Source organism: Vulpes vulpes, chromosome 6 (assembly GCF_048418805.1).
Source record: "Vulpes vulpes isolate BD-2025 chromosome 6, VulVul3, whole genome shotgun sequence".
In the NCBI taxonomy this organism is placed as follows: Eukaryota; Metazoa; Chordata; class Mammalia; order Carnivora; family Canidae; genus Vulpes; species Vulpes vulpes.
This window is the reverse complement of record NC_132785.1, coordinates 120,993,739-121,014,102: the sequence shown is the minus strand read 5'-3', so window position 1 is coordinate 121,014,102 and position 20,364 is coordinate 120,993,739. Positions and strand designations below refer to the sequence as shown.

The 20,364-nt window shown below is 54.5% G+C and overlaps 1 protein-coding gene across 9 annotated transcripts in view; it reads left to right on the top strand.

Moving 5' to 3' along the window:
- Positions 1-261: 261 nt before the first annotated feature.
- The window catches only part of PRIMA1 (proline rich membrane anchor 1), a 58,630-nt gene continuing 38,527 nt past the window's right edge, over positions 262-20,364 (top strand). For 2 of the 9 annotated variants that reach the window (XR_012002298.1, XM_072762215.1), the window contains exons 1-3: positions 965-1,072; positions 1,577-1,702; positions 8,989-9,124. Coding sequence is in view for 4 of the 9 variants with exons in the window: in XM_072762215.1 (XP_072618316.1) it covers positions 1,610-1,702; positions 8,989-9,124 (229 nt within the window). In the remaining 5 variants the exon portion in view is untranslated. Of the gene's footprint in view, positions 761-790; positions 914-964; positions 1,139-1,576; positions 1,703-8,988; positions 9,125-20,364 lie in introns of those variants that run through there. The other 7 variants (XR_012002295.1, XR_012002296.1, XM_025982553.2 and 4 more) reach the window with 6 other exon arrangements.

The window sequence follows — 20,364 nt, the reverse complement described above, 5'->3', positions numbered from 1 at the left end:
TCCGAGTGGGGCGGGGGAGGGGAGGCAGTCCGCGCGCACCGAGCGCAGAAAGGGGTCTCCACGAGTCGGTCCCGGCCCCCTTCCCGCCGCCGCGGAGAACTTGGGGGCAGGGCAGGCCCGGAGCAAGTCCCCCGGGAGCCGGAGTCTTCTTCCTCGCGGGTGAATAAATAAATCATTAAGCGCCCAGTACACAATAGCCTCGCTAGATGGAGACGAGGAATCACTGCAGCGGCGCTGGCGGCGGCGGCGGGGAGCGCGGGCGGGAGCGCAGCCCGGGGCGGGAGGCGGGCGAGGCTCCGGCGGGGCTCACGTCTGTTTTCCTTTTTCGTGCATTATTTATTTCGCCTCCGCCCGCAGCCCTGCTGCCCCCGCGGGCGCCCCGGGGCAGCGCCTCTCGCGGGCCAGCGCTGCCGGAGAGGGGAGCTCGGGCACCCCCGCGCCCCGGGCAGCCGCGCGGCGCCACCGGGAAGGGCGGGGATCCGGGGAGGCTCGCGCCGCCGGCTCCAGGCGGCTCGGAGGAGACTTTCCCCGCCCCCCCGGCCCCCTCTCCGGCTCGGCCGCCCCCCCCCGCCCCGGCCCCGGGCGCGGCCGGGAGCCTCCGCGAGCCGCCGCGCCCTGCGCCCTGCGCCCCGTGCGGGCGCACAGCTCCCGGCCCCCGCTCGGCAGCCCGCGAGGCCCCAGCCGCGCGCAAACTTTTGCTCCGGTGCCCGGCGCTCCTCCCCGGCGTGTGAAGCCCCCGGGCGCCCGCGCAGCCGCCAGGGTGAGGACCGAGGCCCCGCCTAGAGGGCGGGGGACCGGGGAGGCGGCTGCCTTTAAATGGGGGCCGTCCGGCGGCTCGGGAGCAGTCCGCCGCGGGGGGAGCGTGGACCTCCCTTCCCCGCGCCGAGGAGCGGCGGGGCCGCCGCCAGGCAAGGTGGCGTGAGGCCCTGGAGCGGCGCGGGCGGGGACGGAGACCTGGGGGAGGCTCGCGCCCCGGAGCGGGAGGCCGGGGAGAGCGCGCGAGGGCAACCGGGGTGCGCACGGAGGTGCCCATGTTGCAGTGTGCGCAGTGAGGGCCGGCGGGGCAGAGAGGGTGCGCGCAGCGTGTGGTTTCCCGGTGCCGTGCATGCAGGGTCCGCGAGCGTGCGGGCGGGAGCCGGTGGGTGTGCAGGCAGGCTGAGAGGTGCCCGCCCCGGGTTTGAAGTGTGCTCACCGTAGGAGTGAGTTGTGCATGACTGGGGAGGTTTCTGGGAGAAATGCACCGGGCTCGGCGAAGAGTGCCTGGCTGTTTCTGGAGGTGTGCACGGAACCGAAATGTGCACGCAGGATTCTGGGGGTGTGCACGGGGCCGAGGTATACACGTAAGGTTCTGGGGGGTGTGCACCAGGGTTGAGTGTTCTGGGATGCATGGCTTCTGTGAATGTGCCCGGAGGGTCAGCCAATGTGCAAGCTGGATTGAAGGGGCAGCTGGATCTACGAGGGTGCCCCAGGGTGCGGGGCGTGCCGGCGCACCTCCGACTGCTGCGTGTGCGGGTGCTCGCGCCGGCGATGGTGCCCGCGCGGCGCCCGCCTCACCCGGGCTTTGCTCCCCTGACAGTTCGCCCCGGGAGCGCTGGTGCCACGGGCCGAGATGCTTCTCCGGGACTTGGTGCTGCGCCGTGGCTGCTGCTGGCCTTCACTGCTGCTGCACTGCGCGCTCCACCCGCTCTGGGGCTTCGTGCAGGTGAGCGGCGGCGGGGCGGTGTGGGCTGACTTCACGGCTGGAGGATCTGCTCCCGGGCAGGACCTGGGGGAGGGGTGGCCTTCACTCCCACGACCCTGGCTTCCTGCAGCCGCCCCTCTGATTGCTCCTGGGGAGAGTTTACAAAAGAAAAGGTGCATGCCCTCCCACTCTCCGTACGCACCCCCCTCCCCCAATACTCGGGCCATGAAAAGATGCGGGAAAACTCCAAGGTAAAGCTCAGCCCTGGCCTGCTATGGCCTACAGGACAGGGCCTTGGAACAGTGCCGTCTTGATAATAACATTCTGTTGCAGAAATGGGGGGAAAGAAACCTGAGAGCTTTTACAAACTTAAAAAGAAAATGATCCCAAGAAGGATAACATTCTTTATTTGCCACCAGCATCACTAGTAAACTTCCACTTGGCCTTCTCAAACTGGACTTACCGTACCTAGGGCTGTGCTTCCTGCAGGCAGGGAGTTGGGGATGTGGACAGATGGTGCATGGTGGCCACTCGTGGGGATGTAGGAAGAAATCGTCCGTCTGTAAGGACTGCCTGGGGCTGGAGCCCGGGAGACCCCGGGGCACAGGCCAGGTGGCCACCAATTGGGGTTACTTCTGTTAGGGTCAGAGAGGGTCAGACAGCATGGCCCCTGGCACCTCCCAGAATGTCCATGATCAGTGGTGCCATGGAGTGGTGAAGTGGACTTTGGTGTCAGTTTTGCATCTTGAGCCCCAGCTCTACCCCTCACCGGCTCAGGGCTTCAGGCAGTGCCTCTCTGGGCCCTGGTTTCTCGGTCCTCACAGTGCTGTCCCCCAAGGGAGTAAAGAGTGCTTAGTGTAGCGCCTGGACCATTATGAATACCAGTGGTGGCTGTGGCTGCCATTATCTATGGAGTAATCGTCACGCTGCTCTTCCATCTGGGTGGCCAGGTACTCTCTTGATCACTACACAGTCTGTTGGACATTTTTGAATTTTCAGCGGTTCCGCAGGCACTGGAGGACATTTTTACTGTTTTGAGCATTGAAATCCCCAACTCTGGGGGTTTTGCGGCTTTGCGTTCTTCTGGTGGCATTTGCCAAGGGGGTGGGCATTGGGGATCTTTCGCATGGTTGCCCTGAGTAGGGAGTGATACACCAAAGAAGGGGGGTAGGATGAGACCACTTGCCGGTCTGCTGAATCCTTGAGCTGCCCCAGATGACGGGGCCCCGCTGGGAACCAGCTGTCCGTCCTGCGTCCTGCTCTGATGATCCGATGGTGACTGGGGTGACCATCCGGGAGCACCGGGAGCTCTCATGCTGGAAGCAGGATGTCGGTTGAGTGGGTGGGTCAGCCAGGAGCCCCCACTCCCAGCCCCAGCCCCGCTTCATCCTCAGCTCTCATCCCTGGCTTGCCTCTGTCTCCCTCACGATTGTTTTCCTTCCGTAAGTGACAGCTTTGTTTAATGTGTGAAACGGCAGTTATTAAACTCAGCTGTGCCTCCTCAGGATTCCAGATTTTGTCACTTCTAAACACTTGGGCGGCTTGGGACCAGCTTTCCTTGTGCAAGTTTTTGTTGAACCTCAAATGTTAAGTTCACTTCATTTTTCATATATGTGCTGCTGAAGCGAGCACAAGTTCACTTCATTTTTATATTCATCTGTTTACAGTTTTCCCTAACACTCTTAGGGAGCAGCGTGATGCTGTTGTCAGCCTCCAAGGCTGAAATTCTGTGGTATGGACTAGCAGGATTCAAACAGCAGACCCGCTACCTCCCTACCGTCGCCACCAAGAGAAATAATGTCATGAAAGCAGCTCAGTTTTTTAACAATGTCCTTCAGCCAGGCAGTGCTTACCCAAGTGTGTGTGTGTGTGTGTGTGTGTGTGTGTTGTGTGTGCGCGCGTGTGTATGTGTTTCAGATGCTGTTACTCAATACAAATCAATTTTCGTGAAAATCAATTAGAAAAGGAGTCCTCCAGACAAGTAAAATGGGCAAAATGTTGGCAGGAGGCTCTGGAAAAATTAATCTACAAATGATAAGAGACTGAGAAAGCCAAGGGCAGAGGGGCTCTCGAATGGATGGATCTGGTTTTTAAGCAAAAGAGCTGAATCCAGTGGAACCAACGTGAGTAGAGAAAGCTACAAGTGCATGAAGCCATGTATTTCCCTCCAAGCAGGGAGACTGAAATCTGTCACATCCTAGGAATTTCTTGAATATAGAGAAAGAACTCAGAGCTCTCTGTGCTTTCATAAGCATTTTGCCAGAAGACTCCCCCAAATGTGTAAACATTTGCAAGAGTGAGACCAACATTTTCAAAGAGCTGTAATTAATAGCATAATTGGTGAAGCAAGAGACCTGTGGTCAGGTGCCCCCTGCCCCCCCCCCCCCCCCCCCCCAGCAAAGCACCAGGTTCCCACCTTGGAATCAGCCTGGAGCCCCTGGCTGCTGCCCAGAGGATAAGAAACATAATCATTAAAGTCAGATGACATTTAAATTGCCGCAAGGTTGGTGGGGGCATTCCTTAGCCTTTCCCCTTTCTTCTTTAATGTGTCTAGAATTGAGATTCTAAGCTTTTGTGATTTGGGGTTCTTGTAAGTTCACTTCCAGATGATTCCTTTTTTTTGCAAGCAAAGAGGATGACAGGCTGGCAAATTTATTAGGTGTGACAGGAGTGTGTCTCATCAAGTTACAGTGGTGCTGGCCTGTCTCCATAAAAGATACCAGGAGCCATCATCTTTGTGGACTTCCTCTAGGGAGACAGGCTCTGACCCCGGCCTATAGGTCTCTGTGCTGAAGAGAAGCCACCAGCAATGCTGAACTCCTCCTATGATCAGTCACTACAGCTTGGGTTATCTTGTCAGTGGCGTTTATTGGTCACCTGCTGTTTGCCAGGCCCTGTGTTAAGTGCAGAGGACCTAGTGGTCCCTGCCCTCATGGCACTGACAGTCTGATGCTGGAGAGATAATTAAGTAATTATAGGTAAGAGAACTCAACAGGAGCAGATGGCTTGGGGATGAGATCTTGTGGAAGAGTCCGAGAAGCCTCACAGATGTAGTGCTTTGGCTGAAGCATAGACAAGGACAAGACAGGAGTATGGTCAGCATAAATGAAGTGTCCTCAGGAGAGAATGGGGCATTGGAAGAACCCCGGGGGCGGAAAGTCCCAGATAAGGCCACTGTTATAAACCACTAACATAGTGCCTTACATCCTGGACTTGATCCTGAGGCCTATGGGAGCCATGGAAGGTTTTAAGCAAGAAATGACTCAGTCTCAGGCTGGCATTTTTGAAATCTCGGTCTAGGCCCAGGGAAAAGATGGACTGGGGGAGGTGGGAGTGAGGCAAGGGGCAAAGATGCCAGGAAGGGGAAGGTTGCCAGATCTAGCAGGTAAAAATATAGGGCGTTCCGTTAAATTTGACTCTCAAATAAACAGCAGCTCATGCTTTAGTGTAAGTATAGCCCATCCAATATTTGGGATATACTTGAACTAAAAATTGTTGTTCAGTCTAAAATTTAACAAGGTGTCCTATATTTTATCTCGTGGTTCTGTGTGAGAGGCTGCTGCTGCCCAGTGGGAGAAAGGATGGCATCCTGGTTTAGGATGGTGGTGGTGGGAATAGGGAGAAATTGATGATGGATGCAGGGAGGTAACATCCCCTGAATCAGAAAGTTGGGTGGACTGGCCAGGAGTGAGTGGGAACTGATGGCCATGGAGCAGCAGGGCCACCAGGCCATGGTGGCAAGTACCAAATCCAGGTGACTGTGAGACTTACCTGTGCCTCAGCCCCCTCTCCATGATTGCAGCATTGACAAGATCCTGGCGCCAGGGAGGTGCTACAGAGCAGGGGCAGGAAGGCAGGGGACAGCAGGACTAGACCAAAAGTGGTCACGGGAAGTAATGATGCCACCTTTGGTTCTGTGGGCCTTCGGCAAGTCATCGACCTCTCTGAGCCTCTGCTCCTGCTTAGCCACGTCCAGCCAAGAGCTGGTGGCTTCAGGGAAAGTTCCTTCTCCTTGTGGGACTCCCCAAGATGCAAACCAAGCAAGCCAGGTGTTGAGACAAGCTTTCAATGCTGAGGTCTCCCCTCTACTGGTCTAAATCCAACACCACCCATCCACAGAACCCCCAAGTGGACCCAGAGTTGCAGAGCAGAATAGATCCTGTGTTTCTCCACTGATGGGCAGACCATCCCCCGACACATCTTTTCATTATGTACCAACTGAATGCAGGGCCCTGTGAAATCTTGGTACATGACTTAGCCTCGCGGGGCCTGGCCTCCCCCTGTCCCCCTGTAAGCCTCCATGATACCACTTGCCTCTCTCAGTTATCCTTGCCAGGAAACCAGAACCCAGTTCCCATGGCTGACGCCTAGCAGGGCTCAGGAAGGCACACCTGGTAGGACTAAGGAAACACAGGCCCCAAGAGGCTCCCTGGCTCAGTGTGGGGAACAGACATTACGAAACAGTGAGCAGAGCGCCACCCAGAGATTACAAGGTGAAGCAGCAGCCCTGGGCAGGTGGATCTAATGGGAAGGATGGGAGTGGGGAACATGGGGTTCGGGAAGTTGGCAAGTAGATAAAGGTCAGTGTAACCTACTGTCAGTTAAGAGCAGCTCAGTGGCCACAGGCTTGCACTGGACCAAACTCCGGTGAACAGCCCCAAGTGGGGCCTGCCCCTCAGAGAGAAGTTCAGACACCCCAAACTGGACACTTTTGTGAGGGCCATTGGCTAAGCAGTTGTGTTTGCTCCCATTTCACTGGGGCCATTTTCCGAGAGACCAAGGAACCATAGATTGGTTTAAATGCCATGTGCTCCTTTGTTGCCATGCCTCCCCCTTCAGCCTTGAAACTTGGCCCCAGCTTCCCTGCAGCTAATTTTGTCACATTAAGCTCTTTTACACATCTGCGCCCTTGTACCCTCTCACAAAAATGGGTCATCGTGTTGGGCCAGGTTAAGCAGATGTGCTCCTCATGAACTCTCGCATAAATTGCCCCTCGGAGAGTGGAGGACTCCTTGTTTTGGCGGTGGCATTGCGTGATGTTTGCATACTGGTAGAGTCCAGCAGAGAAGAGACTTAGAGTCCGGCATTGGCAGAATGGAGCCTTCGAGCAACCCCCAAGGTCTCAGAAGGTCGGAACCAAGAGGAGGGAGGTTCGATGAGCACGGGAGAGCTGACAGGTGCATTGGTGAGTAGCCAGTGGGGGTGCCTCTGCCATGTAGGGAGTTAGGCATCCCCAGGAACTAAGTAGCAGAGGCTCACCATCCAAGGATCTGCTCTTCCCAATGGGAGATGAGATCACCTTTGGAGTTTGAAACACAGTCAAAGGCCCTCTAAGAACACTAAAAGGTGGTGAGCAGCAGCTTCTTGGTCTCCTAGATATTAAGATAGGGCTGTAAATCAGCCCACCTCCAGCCGCCATCACCCAGTGGTCATCACCTGGCCTGTTTGCATCGGAGCCCCAGGGGTGCTCTCTGCCAGCCCAGGACACTTGAGGTGGAAGGGCTGCCTTGACCTCCAACGGCAGTCTATGGAATGCCCTTCCCGGCAGGCCACAGGTAGCTGGTTGCGGAGAAACTGGCATTCTGGGTTTCTACTCCCCGGAGATGAGCCAGAGAAGTTACTAGGGACTTCACTGAGGTTGGTGATGCCCACCAGCTCTTTCCTTCATGCCTTTAAATCCGCTTGGTCCCTGGGACAGGCACACAACCCTAGGCTCATGGGTTAGGGCGCTCTGCCCTCGGGAGGGGTGCTGGTGGTTCATCTAAACCAGCAGTGCTCACGCGGGCTATACAGCAGAAGTCTAACCTGGGAAAATGAAACAAAATAGCCATGCCCAGCTCCACCTGCAGAAATTCTGATTTAATTGGTCTTGGGAAAGGATCAAGCATGAGTATTTTTTAAAGCTGCCTGGGAGATTCTCATGTGGGGTCAGGGTTGGGAACTGCTGGTCAAGCATAGCCCCATCCTTATTTACAGGCGAAGGACTAAAGACTGGTGTCGAAAAAAAACACCAGATCGGGAGAAAGGAGGCATGGATTCTGGGCCAGGTTTTAATATTCATTCATTCACCAAATATTTATTGGATGCCAGGCATTCTCTTAGTGAGAGAAAAAAAAAAAAAAAGGCGGGGCCCCTCCCTCCATAGAGCTTCTTATCCAATGGTGAAGACAGGTAGGAAAGAGATAATCACCCAAATGTCGATTTTTGCCCCACAGAGTACACACGGGTGCCAGGAGAGCCTATAAAGGGAGATCTGAGCTGCTCAGAGATGCTTCCCTGAGGAGCTTGTAGCCAGTAATGGAAGAAGTCAGAGAAGGGTGTGAGGAGAATGTTGTGGGATACTGGAGAAGCATATGCAAAGGAGGGGGTGCTGTGGCCGGGGTCCAGGGCCTGGAAGGAGGGCATTGAGGGCAGAGCAGAAGCTGAGAGCATGGCCTCCGGGTGCCTCAGTCAGCTAAGCGTCTGCCTTCGGCTCAGGACATGATCTCAGGGTTCTGGGATCCAGTCCTGAATCAAGCTCCCCGCTCAGCAGGGAGCCTGCTTCTCCCTCTCCCTCTGCGCCCAACTTGTGCACTCTCTCTCTCTCTCTCTCTCTCATAAATAAATAAATAAATAAATAAATAAATAAATAAATACAATCTTTAAAAAAAAAAAAGCTGAGAGCTTGGGTGAGGTGGGGCTGGAAATGCCAGGGGCCTCTCAAGCACGGCCTCATGGTCACGTGAGCTCCAGAGCTGTGGACAAGCACCCAGAGATTATTGGGAGGATGTGGACGGTGCGGTCAGGTGTGTTTCCCACAAGACCACTTGGGCCACCTTTGCTCACTTAACCTGGCTGGGCAAGCTTCCTCCCTCAGGATGGGGGTGCCTTGGCCCTGTGTGGACACAGGAAGGCTTTGGGGGGCTGTGGGCGGAGAGGAGGGGTGTGCTTGGCCTTGCACTGTAGCCGTGAGGCCTGCAGGAATGGCTGGTTCAGGTTACAGAGGAGTCAGAATAGGCATCCTGTCGCAACCTGAGCGTGGGAACTTCGGGCAGCCACTCCTCTTGCCCAGTGTCCCTCTTAAAAGCCAAATCACTTGCCACCGTCTCATAGCAGGTCCCTGGCAGAGCTGGGGATAAGACGGGGGTCTCTAAACCTGCTAGGCCAGCCTCGCACACCATTATTCCCCTTTGAGCCACCCCAACTCCTGCCTTCCTCCCGCAAGGGTCTGGGGGGCAGGACCCACAGTGCAGCCTGGCTGGGTGTGGGGGGTGGGTGGGCCTGTTTCTGCTCCGGTGGCCTCACTGTCCTCTCTTGCGCACCTGCAGGTGACGCACGGCGAGCCGCAGAAGTCCTGCTCCAAGGTGGCCGACAGCTGTCCACACATCTGCCAGTGCCGACCCCCTCCCTTGCTGCCCCCGCCGCCGCCACCCCCACCGCCTCCCAGACTCCTCTCGGCCCCAGGTAAGGAAAGGCTCGCTCCGTCTCTGGGCTTTGCTCTGTCGCCGGGGTTCTTTTTGTGTTTTCCGGGCCCGGGAAGGACCCGGGAGCAGAGCAGAGGACAGCCTCGCTTCCTTTGTATTTTTCCACTGGCCGAGCAGGAGGGAAGCCAAGGCCCAACTTTCCCTGCAGACTGCAAAACGCCTTTCCCACAGAATGTTCCTGCGAGATGGAGGAGGATGTTTCTCCATCGGTTAATCAGATAAAAGTCAATCTCCATTTGATGAGTGACTCGGCCTGGATGGTTCTGAAGGCCAGAGCTTGGAAGGGGAGGGGGAGCAGCCAGCGGACTGGTCTTAAAGACCCCACGCGTGCACATGCTTTCACTTCTCTATTTTAACTCACGCGTGAGGAAGGCGGTTGGTAATGACCTGACCCAACTTGGAGGCTCTGGGAGTGAACTCATGCAGATGCCTCACATCCATTTGCAGCGAGTTCTGCTCGAAACCTCCCTCTCACTGGTCTGCCTTGATTTCATCTATGAGCAATTTGATTGCCTGGTCATTCGAACAAAGGAGGGTTTCTTTGGCCAGAAATGGCCTCCTCCTGACTCCTGACTCGGAGGGGTTAAGTTGCCGCATGCTGACAATTGCGAGTTGAGAAGGTCTCTCTGAACAAGAGATCCTGTATCTTGGATGGGTCCCTCCGGGTTCGGCCTATACCCTGCCTGTGGTAGTGCGTGGATCTATCTCATTAAGCACCTCTCCTTTGAATTATTTTGGGCATATTTTAAATAACGTTGACAATGCTCATTCTCTGGTAGACTGTGTCTTCAGGCTCTCGGGGTCCAGACAGTGACGCAATGTTCTGAAGGATCTTTGCCATTCAGATGCATTTGTGCACTTTGTCTGTAGGGCCCTTACCTGTCTCCATTTGTCGCTGACACCTGTGGCCCTGTGCTTCTCCGAGTGTGGCCTTCAGTGTCACATGAGCCATTTCTTTTAAAGTGTGGCTTAGGAATTGGCATGATAAGTTCAAAGATGATCCAAAGGCAAGTTAAAGTCAAGAAGCTTGGCCTACCCGGCCCTCTGCTCCTGGCCTCTGCAGGACCCTGTAGCCCAGGATGCTCACCTCCTCCTCTCTCCTAAGGGAATCCCTGGGCTGTGCCATGGGGCCCAGCCCCAGGCACCTGCCTCTGGAGATCACTCCCTTTCTTTAGAAATCTTCCCCTTCCCTCTCTTTGGGCTCTGGGCTTGTGCTGTCTGCAGGTGTGCTTGCATCTGATGGGCCCTTATCCCCCCAGTGGGAGTCCCTTCTACAAGCTGTGCTAACTGAGCTTCTGCACCAGACGTGGAGAGGAAAGACCATTCTGGTCTTCTGGAATCTCTCTGTCTCGAAGGGAAGGCCTTAGTGTCCGCAACTGGCAAAAAAGTGGCCCGAGAGAGCACAGGTGGTCTCGAGACCTTTGAGTACTTGGGCCACAGAAAACAGTACCATTCATCTGGCCCAGAAGGAATAAGTAGGATTATTCTAGGTTGATAAGAAGGGTATGAGAAAAGGACATCAGGCAGAAGGAACGGCATGGGCGGAGGCTCGGAGGTATGACTTTGTGAGACTCATCATGGGAGTCACAAGCCCCTTGGTGGGTTTGAAGGAGTGATCAAGGGGCGGACTGTGAGGGGCCTCGTGTGCCGAGCTATCCCCTTTCATCCTGTGAATCAGTTTGCCAAACGTGATTCACCCGTATCCAAACACGTCCTGTTCTTTGCCTTGGTTTTTCTTTAAATAGACTCACCTTTGTGTTTATACAAATTCATTTCCAAAGAAAACTTTATAGAACTACTGTCAGTGAAGAACGGGTATCATTTGCATAGTAGAAGGTGACCATAAAAACAAATGCAGCAAACACCAAACAATGTGTCAAAGCTCTAGCTTGTTGTGGAGGGTTCCAGGCTCAAGGCTTCCCCTCTTTTTGTTAAAAGGGATAGAAGCCAGTGGTAGACCGTTGTCAGAGCCCTCGTGGGACCACGTGGAGATTTTTCTCTATAAAGAAATCAGAAGGCTTGTGAGAGAACCCAAGGGGGCCCAAGTTTCTTGTTCTGTCTCAGTGTGTTAGCGTGCTGAGTCCATGTGCCATCTGCAATCAGCTCACTTGACTGCAGGGACAAGCACCCCACGCTTTAGGAATCTGCTACGGATAGCTGCAAGCCCGCAGAGGCGTTAAGCGGGGGAACTGGCATGATTCTGTGTTGTCTTCTTCAGAAAGATCAACTTTCCTGACAATGTGGAGAATGGGCTTGGGCTGAGCTGCCAGACTGGAGTTGAGTGGGGAACTCAGTGTCAGACCACCCACGAGGGCCTGGCGCCAGGCTGGGTGCTACAGAGAAGGGGAAGCGGGAAGGGAGTGCTTCTGGTGAGGGGACAGAGGCCTCCTCCTGTTGGGCTTTGGGGCTGAGGGCTTCTGGGGCTTGGCCCTATGGCAGGGCTTCTTCAGTTACACAGAGCAGAAATGCCTCTTGAAGTGGCTGAAGCCATGCTAAAACCAGGGCGAGAGATGTTAGTTCCTTGGCTCATGTGTCAGGATTTCCCAGCAGCAGACCTTGTATGATGGTGATACTGGATTTCTGTCTCTGCCTCTCTCTCTTCTGGTTTCTCCTGGGTTGCCTCTTCTCCCCAGCTGGCGCGGTCCCCGGGGCTCCAGGCTCCGGGACTCCATCACCCTTACTGTCAGTAATCTTCCCACAAAGGGAGCTTCCCTTTCTGGATCTCTCAGCCAAAGTCCTGGGGCTGACTTTCACTGGACCAGCTTGGGTCACATGTCTGTCCTTGATCAGTGGTGGTGGTGGCCTACGGGAGGGAAGAAGCCGATTGGTCAGGCCTGGGCCACATGACCCCCCTTGGCCTTGGCCCACAAGGAGGGAGGTCAGAGGAGGAGTGGTGGCTCTCCAAGGGAAGAGCCCGGTGGAGCAGCGATAGCTCAAGGATGAGGACGTGGACACTGGGCAGGGATAGGACAGAGGATGCTGCCCTCAGCTGTGACCTACCTGCAGACATGGGAGGCAGATTAAACCAGTGGCAGAGAAAAGATTTTGTATATTCTTTCCATCCTGGTTGAGCTCAGCCTCACCCCTGCACACGAGCAGTACCCAATAAATGTCAGAAAGAGATAGAGCCACATCCACAACCTCAGAGTGTTCTACAGTCCCCAAAGAAGTACCCCCCACCCCGCCCCAGCGGGCACTGGGCTTTGGTGCAGTGAAGCCCCCCTGTGGTCACTTCATTCAGAAGGTGTGCACAGAGCTCGGCAGGTGCCGTGCACTGTGCCAAGGGCTAGGAATCAGCAGTGAGCAAGAGAGGGGCAGCCCCTGCTCTCATGAACTTCAGTTTGCAGAGGGAGTTCGCAAGAGTGTCCTTTCCTGCCATCTTTCCGGAGATGCTGTTTCTAGGTGCGTGTCAGCCTTTTGCCCATTTGTTCCATGGATGTGCTTTGCAGCCCTTCTGCTCACAAGGGCCTCTCCTTTGCTGGCCAGTGTGTGCCCAGCGTCTGCCTCGGGCATGCTGGAGGCACACAGAGGTGCACAGGGACGTGTCCTCCCCAGCGGGGGCTGGAGGGGAGGACCTGGGAAGACGTGAAAGAACTCTCCAGTAGATGCTGGACGGGCTGGAGCAGAGGGAGGCTGGCCGGCTGGTGAAAGAGAGGGAGCGGCTGAAGCAAAGCTCAGAGTTCGGAGCCCAAGGATCCAGCGGAAGTCTCCCTGCTGAAGGAGTGTCCGTCTGCCGGAGTGTGGGCTTATAGACTCACCTTTGGGTGTATGCAAATTTATTTCCAAAGAAAACTTTATAGAACTACTGTCAGTCAAGAACCGGTATCATTTGCCTAGTAGACGGTGACCATAAAAACAAATGCAGCAAACACCAAACAATGTTTCAAAGTTCTAGCCTGTTGTGGAAGGTTCCAGGCTCAAGTCTTTCCCTCTTGGGTCTAGGATAGAGGAAGAAAAGAGAAGAGAGAAAGCTCTGTGCATCTTTATGCAGACCTGTATGGTCTCCCATAAAAGTGACCCTTAGAAATTGTTGGGTGTTCTCCACTTGGCCAGGTGGGCAGGCCTCCCTCCGCCTCCAAACAGCACGCTGCTGCTCGAGGTACCCAACTTGTCGTGTTTTGCCCAGGACTGTCCTGGTTTGAGCGCTGAGCGTCCTGCAGCCTCACCAGGACAGTGGGTCTCCTTTTGGCTGGGCCACTCTTCTTCTGGCAAAGGCGACGGTGGTTTTGGGGGTGTTGATTTATTTGGTTTTGGTGTGTTTTGTTTTGTTGTATCATGAGACTTTCAGGGACACTGGCACCCCAGTTTCCAGCTGGAACTCATGGCTCACAGGGGCAGCTCCACGATGTGTTCCTGGGGGGTGGGGCTGGATCCGGGCCGTTCCTCCCAGCCCCCCTGGGAAGTGTAGCGAGACAGCCGTGCCTGAGTCCCATCTGCCACTGGGAGGGAGCATGGAAGAGCATCTCCACTCTCCGCTCTTTGTTTCTCAAGCTCTGCCCACAACCCTTGGCACTTAAAATGAAGTGTCATCTGCAAGCGCGGTCACAATCCCGTGGAGGGCTTGTTTCAACACAGGTTGCTGTTCCCCTGAATTCTTGCTTCAGTAGGTCTGGGTGGAGCCTGACGATTTGCATTTCTCACGTATTCTCAGCTGCTGCTGCTGGCGAGGGGTACACACTTTGAGAACCAGTGTCCTAGCAAATGACAGTCAGGTCAGGAGACTCTAGAGGCAGACCCGGCCCTTCCACTCCTAGCTCTGTGACACTGGGCACATCACATTCCCTTTTAGGGCCTCAGTTCTCTCATCTGTATAGTGGGGCTGGTGGTACCCACTGGAGAAGGGATTGCTGGGAAGACTGGAGATGACACAGGCTGCATGTGGCAGAAACGACATGTTTGCAAAACCCTGTGGCACCCCAGTGCCTCCCAGCTGGGCTCTCCTGCCCTCCTGAGCTGGTGGCAAATCTTGCTCACTAGCTAAGTGATTTGGGCAAGGTATCCCTAACTGCTTGGGAACCTCAATTTCTGCATCTGTAAAAATGGGGCTAATGATAACACTGGCTGCATGTATGAGGGATCTGGGGGGATTCAGTGCCACAAAGCTAACACAGTGCAGAACCCAGAGCCCAAGCCACATGCAATAAATGGCCGCTAATAAATAATATTCACAATCCACAATAGCAGTAGTGATAATAAAAGGTCCCTGGCCTCTAGTTTGGGAGTGACTTAAACACGGTGCTGGCCCCTGTCTGCTGACAAAGGAGCATCAGGTTAGAAACTTGAGGATCAAGTTGGCTCTTTAAGGATTTGTAGGCTCTCCTAGGTTTTTAGCAGAAATGGGAGGTTTCCAGAGAGTACCCCACCACCACCCCGGGGCCCTTCTGGGGCCTCCCTCGCCAGGCTTACAGTCAAATCGGGGTCCCCCATGCCCAGGTATTTCTGGAAGGTGTGGGCAGGGGTGAATCCTGGCAAAGGCAAAGCAAAGGCACCTTCAGGGGCCCCAGGAGAAAGCCCACGACAGCCTGCAGCGCTCAGGACCTGGGCTCACTTGGTAAATGTCAGAGATGCCCACTCGTCCCCACGTGTGACTCAGACACGGCTCCTTCTCCGTGGAAGGAGACATGTACCAGCCCTCCAGGAAAAGCACGCACACCCCTCCATGAGACCTGCTTCTGAGGCTGATTGGTCCCAAAATAGCTGTAGCAGAACAGAGGCGTGAGCCTGCATTTCCATAGCGCCTGTCTTTACAGAGTCAAGTCACTGATAGAGATTTTATTTTTGCATTTGTTTTATTCTTAGAAAAGCCAGGAAAGGGGTTAAGTGACTTCCCAAAGGTCACACAGCAGTGGTAGAGCTGGCGTGGGGTCACCTGGCTCCCCATCCCATGTGCCAAGGGCCAAGTTTTAACACAGAAACAAATGGGGCTGTGGAAGTTCTAGAATGCTTTTTTTTTTTTTCACTCACCCAGAACGCTGAAAGGAAAATGATATTAGTTCCCAGTACTGAGGTGGAAGTTTTGCTTTCCTCAGCTCATTTAATCCTTAAACACGCCTCTGTAGTAAGTGGTATGATCTGCAATTTCTATGGGGAGCCTGGGGCTCAGAGAGGGTGAGTTACTTGGCCCAGGCTACCCAGCTGGTAAGAAGGGGTGGTCATTCCTGCTTCCTTTGCCTGCCTCTGCCCCTCCACTGCGGACAGACAGCGTCAGGGCTCTCCCCTCCTTTCCTTGAATGGCCTGTGCTCCTTCCCATCTCAGAGCCTTCACACTTATGAGCCCTTCTGGGTGCCAGGCTCCCCCTCAAAATAGTTGACCTTAACTCACGCATTGAATATCCTCCAGGAAAACCCTCCCTGACTCCCACAGAGGTCACACTATTCCTAGTTCTATCTACGGGTAAGGAATGAATCACTGCAAAAGTTAGTGGTTAGTACAACAGTGCACGCATGGGTGCACTTGTGGGGGTGGGCTTGACAGGTTCCACCAGGAGGCTCTCCCTTGCAGTCTTTCCCCCCATTGCAATCAGTTGGCTGGGCCTGGATCCACCTTGAAGGCTTCCCTGCTCGCCTCTGATGGTTGGTGCTGGCTATTGGTTGGGTCCCCAGCCGACTGTGTCCACCAAGCACAGGAGATGACTCCTTGTGGCTTGGGCTTCCCCGCAGCGTAAGCATGGTGGCTGCGTGCCAAGCCCAAGAAGCAGGTGAAACATAGCTGAGGGCATCATGTAACACCGCTTCTACTGCATTTGTTCCTTGGAATCAAGTGACCAAAGCTGCTCACATTGAGGGAGTGGGGCCCAGCTCCCACCTCTTGATAGAGGAGTGTCAGAGAATTTGCCTACATTTTATAAACACACCACCCTCGATCTTCACGCGCACACACTCTTTGCACTATCTTTACTATCTTTTTCCCTTATAGCAATCATCCAACCCTTTAAATATCAAATCTGATCATTAGCAAGTCATTAATTAACTGATTGACTAATGCCTGGATCCTTTGCTAGATATAGCAAAGTTCCTTATTCCGTGCCTGGCATATCACAGGTCCTCAGTAGCTTCTAATCCGTGTCTTTTGCAAATAATTTAGACTATCTGCTATGGGCAGGCCCTGTGCTAGGTTCTGGGAATGCAGCGGTGAACTTGACAGAAGGACCCCTGCAATCATGGAGTTTACATTTTACTGCGTGTGTGCTCCGGCGGGGCAGGGGGCACTGGGAGAGAAAATAAATCAAAAACATCAAAGATAGAAACGCGGTACTACAAAGGTCGTTAGAATCCTGTGATCTCGGTGATCACTTAGATTGCGTGGTCTGGGGACAGGAGGTGATATTTCAGTGAAAGCTGATAGAAGTGAAGTAGTCAGGGCAGGAGAACCCAGGCGAGGAGGATTCTCAGGCAAGGGAACAGCGAATGCAAGTCCCTCATGCAGGGCGGCGCTTGGGGTGTGTGAAGAGCCAGGGTGGCTTCTGGCTGCTGGGTAAAGGAAGGCAGGAGGAGGCGAGGCCCAGAGGGAGGCAGCACCCAGACCATGCACAATCCTGGAGGCTAGGGAGGGGGGTTGGTTTGATCTCAAGTGCACCTAGAAGCCTGTGGACGGTTTGGAGCAGAGGTGTGGTGTGGCCTCATTTACACATTACAGGACCAGTTCCCCGGTCAAGAGGCTGTCACTTCAGTCCAGGCCACAGATGGTGGTGGGAGAGCCAATGGTGTGGCCTGGTTGGGGACAAGGGAGAGGTGACGGTGTCAGACCCCTGTCCGATTTAAGATGGTTTTGGAGGCAGGGTGATGGGACTCAGTGGTGGCTATGGTTGTAGGGGAGGGTCGGGAGGCAGGGATGCCACTGGGTTTTGGGGGATAAAGGAGCAGAGAGTCCATGAGATGTCACCCACACTGCTCTCCTCCTTGGTCCTCAGGATGCTGGTGATCTCACCAGTGGGGTGGTCAGGCCGCCTCGGATGGCGCCGTGAAGGGGTCTGCGGACGCTCTGATGTCCGGCAGTTTGAGCAGCTGCTATTTTAAGGACACAACCTCTGGGGCTTTAGAAATCCAAAGTTTAGCAACACTTCATTGCATCACCGAAGCCAACTAGATTTTCTTCCAGATTGTGAGGAGTTTGGGACCAGCAGAGGAGGAGGCCCTTACAGGCCTCTAAAGCTGAGGATGAGTGCAGGGAATAAGGCTGACCCCGGACTGGCCTTCTCTGCAGGGCATCGGGCTCCTTAGGGAAGTGCGTGACTGCCATGGCACTGTCCTGGCCAAGGTGAGACCCAAGGAGGGACTCTAGGCATCAAACAGGAGCCGTGTCGCTTTGCCCGTTCCCCGCTTCATGGGCTGCTTTGGTGTAGCTGGTCTTCACTGTCACTATGGTTTGGACCTTGGGGTAGTAGACGTTCATCATTTGTAGGCACAGTTTCCATCCTGTCATCTTTGAGCTCCTTGCAGGAGAACCTGAGGTCTAGGCCTGGCTCTGGCCCTTGGCAGCTGTGCACCGGTCACTGCACTTGTCTGAACTTCCGATTGCTCGTCTGCCAAAGGCAAAGGATGATGCTGTCCTCTGAAGGGGGGTGTGGGAGTAGAAAGAGTACGTGAGGGCTTGCCTAGCACATGGTACACTCCCCACTCTCAGTACCCAGGGTCTCTCGTCCACGTAATCCTGGCTCGAGCAAATCTCTTATCCAAGTTGGCCTCAGCTCCCCCATCCACAAAATGGGCTGGCTCTGCCTCGCCTTGTACTCCATACCGAGCACAGTGCGTGCGTGACCATAACTTTTGTCTATGGACTTGAACACTTTAGCAGTTGTTGGCTCTTTCTTTTAAGTGATTTTATTTATTTTTTTAAGTACTGAATTTTCTTTTCCCAATTGAATAAATGGAATTGTTTGTCTGCCATTTATTTGCTTGTATCCGGCAAATAAAAGATTACACATCTATGTAGACTCTAATTTGCTCAACCAACCTTTATTTGTTGATTTACTGAGCAAACATGTGCCAAGAGGTTGTGCCTTGGCAGGTTCCGGGGCTGCAGAGATGAATTGTACACAGCCCCGGGCCTCTACGTGAATGCCTGAGCTCTGGCTGCTGGGAAGTGTTGGCATCACCTGGGACTTTTAAAGATGACCCATACTCAGGCCTACCCTGCAGGAAGATGATTCTTGCCGAATCAAGGTTGAGACCCTCGGCTGTCACTAGAGGCGCGAGGCAGGAAGGGGTCTGTGCCCCAAGAAGATGAACAGTTGTGTGCACTTGAGGCCAAAAGGCCAGTGAGACTTGCACGCCAGTGAGTGACATCCCGGTGCCACCACGAGCACAGGGAAGTACCCAGAGTCAGGACCCTGACCCTCCAAGAATCCAGAATCTGGGGAGGCGTCTGGACTCAGCCCAGAGTTGGAGACGGGAAAACATGCATGTTGGCCGGGGCACACATCCAGCCCTGACGTCTACTTCCTGGGTGCTCTAAATCCATATAGTATAAAGTTCACCTTTTTGGAGTATACGGTTCAGTGCTGGTTCTAGTACCTTCACAATGTCACACAACTGTCACTCCCTGACCTAATCGCAGAGCATTTTCATCATCCCAAACCCCATACATCTTAGAACAGCCCCTCTCGTGATCCCTATTTGGGACATTTCACATAAACCTGGGTGTTCTTAGGCAGTACGAGCCTCAGTTTCCACCTAGCGGGGATGAAGCCTCTTCCCTCAGTGTGGCTGTGTGGAGGAATCCGGACATCGCGTGCAGGCTCAGCCTGCCGCCCAGGGCAGGTGCTCGGAGAAGGTGGCTCCCATAGCGGAAAGGAACGGTGCAGGGTGGGGGACACGATCCTGGCTGAAAGGCCCCTGCCTATTGCATTGGGATCAAGAGCTGGTTCTGGCACCCCATAACTCTGGACCTCATTTCCCTCCTGGAGCTGTAGAATGGGTCAGACAGGCTTGTGCTTAGAACAGTGCCCACCCAGGGTGATCAGCCTGTCAATGTTAGCAATTTCACATTATTGCCGAATTCATATAGGATGCCCTGCTTGTGCCTGGGACAAAGCAGCTGGTCTGTCCTATTAAGTTTCTGATCTGATCCCTAAGGACTAGGACTACTGATTGATCTTTGTCCCCAGAGACAGCTCGGAGACACACAGAAGGTGCATGCTGAGTGTTTGAATAAATGCATGACTTACAGGGAAGACAGGCTATAAGCTCTCCATGAGCAAGGGGGCAAGGAAGGTCTAATAGTTTTGAGCCTGCCATTTCCCAGGGGGCATCTGGGCCCATGACTGTTTGGGCTCCAGAAATGGATACTGAGATAAGACTTCAGGTACAGTGGCTATTTGGGAGTTGACCTCAGAAAACACCAACAAGAAGTGGGTGTGGGAGACAGGGCAAGGCATTACGTCAAGCCAGTAATGCCTGTGGGGAGCTCTGGGAAATGGTGGAGGACAGCACCCGAGAGTCACCCAACCTGTGGGCCAAAGGGGCTGGGGTCACAGTGCTGGTCCCAGGGGGAGTGGGGCATCCACTTCCCCAGCAGTTGGCAGCCAAGCCAGTGAGCCCTGACAGGACACCAGCTACAAGCCACGGGCACTGTCCCCTTATTCCACTGGGATTGCCGTGGGTGACCTCACACTCCTGGTCAGACCCAGATGGATCGACACCTTCCGAGAGTCCCCACCCCTCTTTCCCACTCAAGGAAGCACATCAGCTCTCGTGCGAGTGTTCTCCTATCATTGGGATTCCTGGTTTATATATTTAAAGAGCCGTAAACCATTCACAGACATTTACTCATTCAAAAATATGTGTAGATCTCTCCATTGGGGTCAGAGGCCAAGGACTTCACAGTGGGTAGGGCAGGGACAACCCACAGGGAAGGCTCACGGGGGAAGATCGGGGTTCTGATTTTTCTCATGTGGAGTTTGGGATGCGTGTGGACAGCTGGGGGAGGCAGGACACAGGAACAGCGGACCAAACAGCACCAGGAGTCCCCAGACAGTCAGCTGAGTGGAGAGTGTCTGACCCAGGGCAGGTGCCCTGCAGGAGGCGATGGGGAGCTGAGGGGGAAAGATTCTCTGGGTGAGGGCTGGGAGTGGAAGTGGGGAGGGGAGGGCCTGCTCCTGGCAGGAAGTACGGCAGGGGCTAAGGGCTGGAGGCCACAGAGCGGCAGGGGCTAAGGGCTGGAGGCCACAGAGCGTCTGTCCTTCCCAGGACTGCAAGTGCACGAGCGGCACGAGAGCTGAG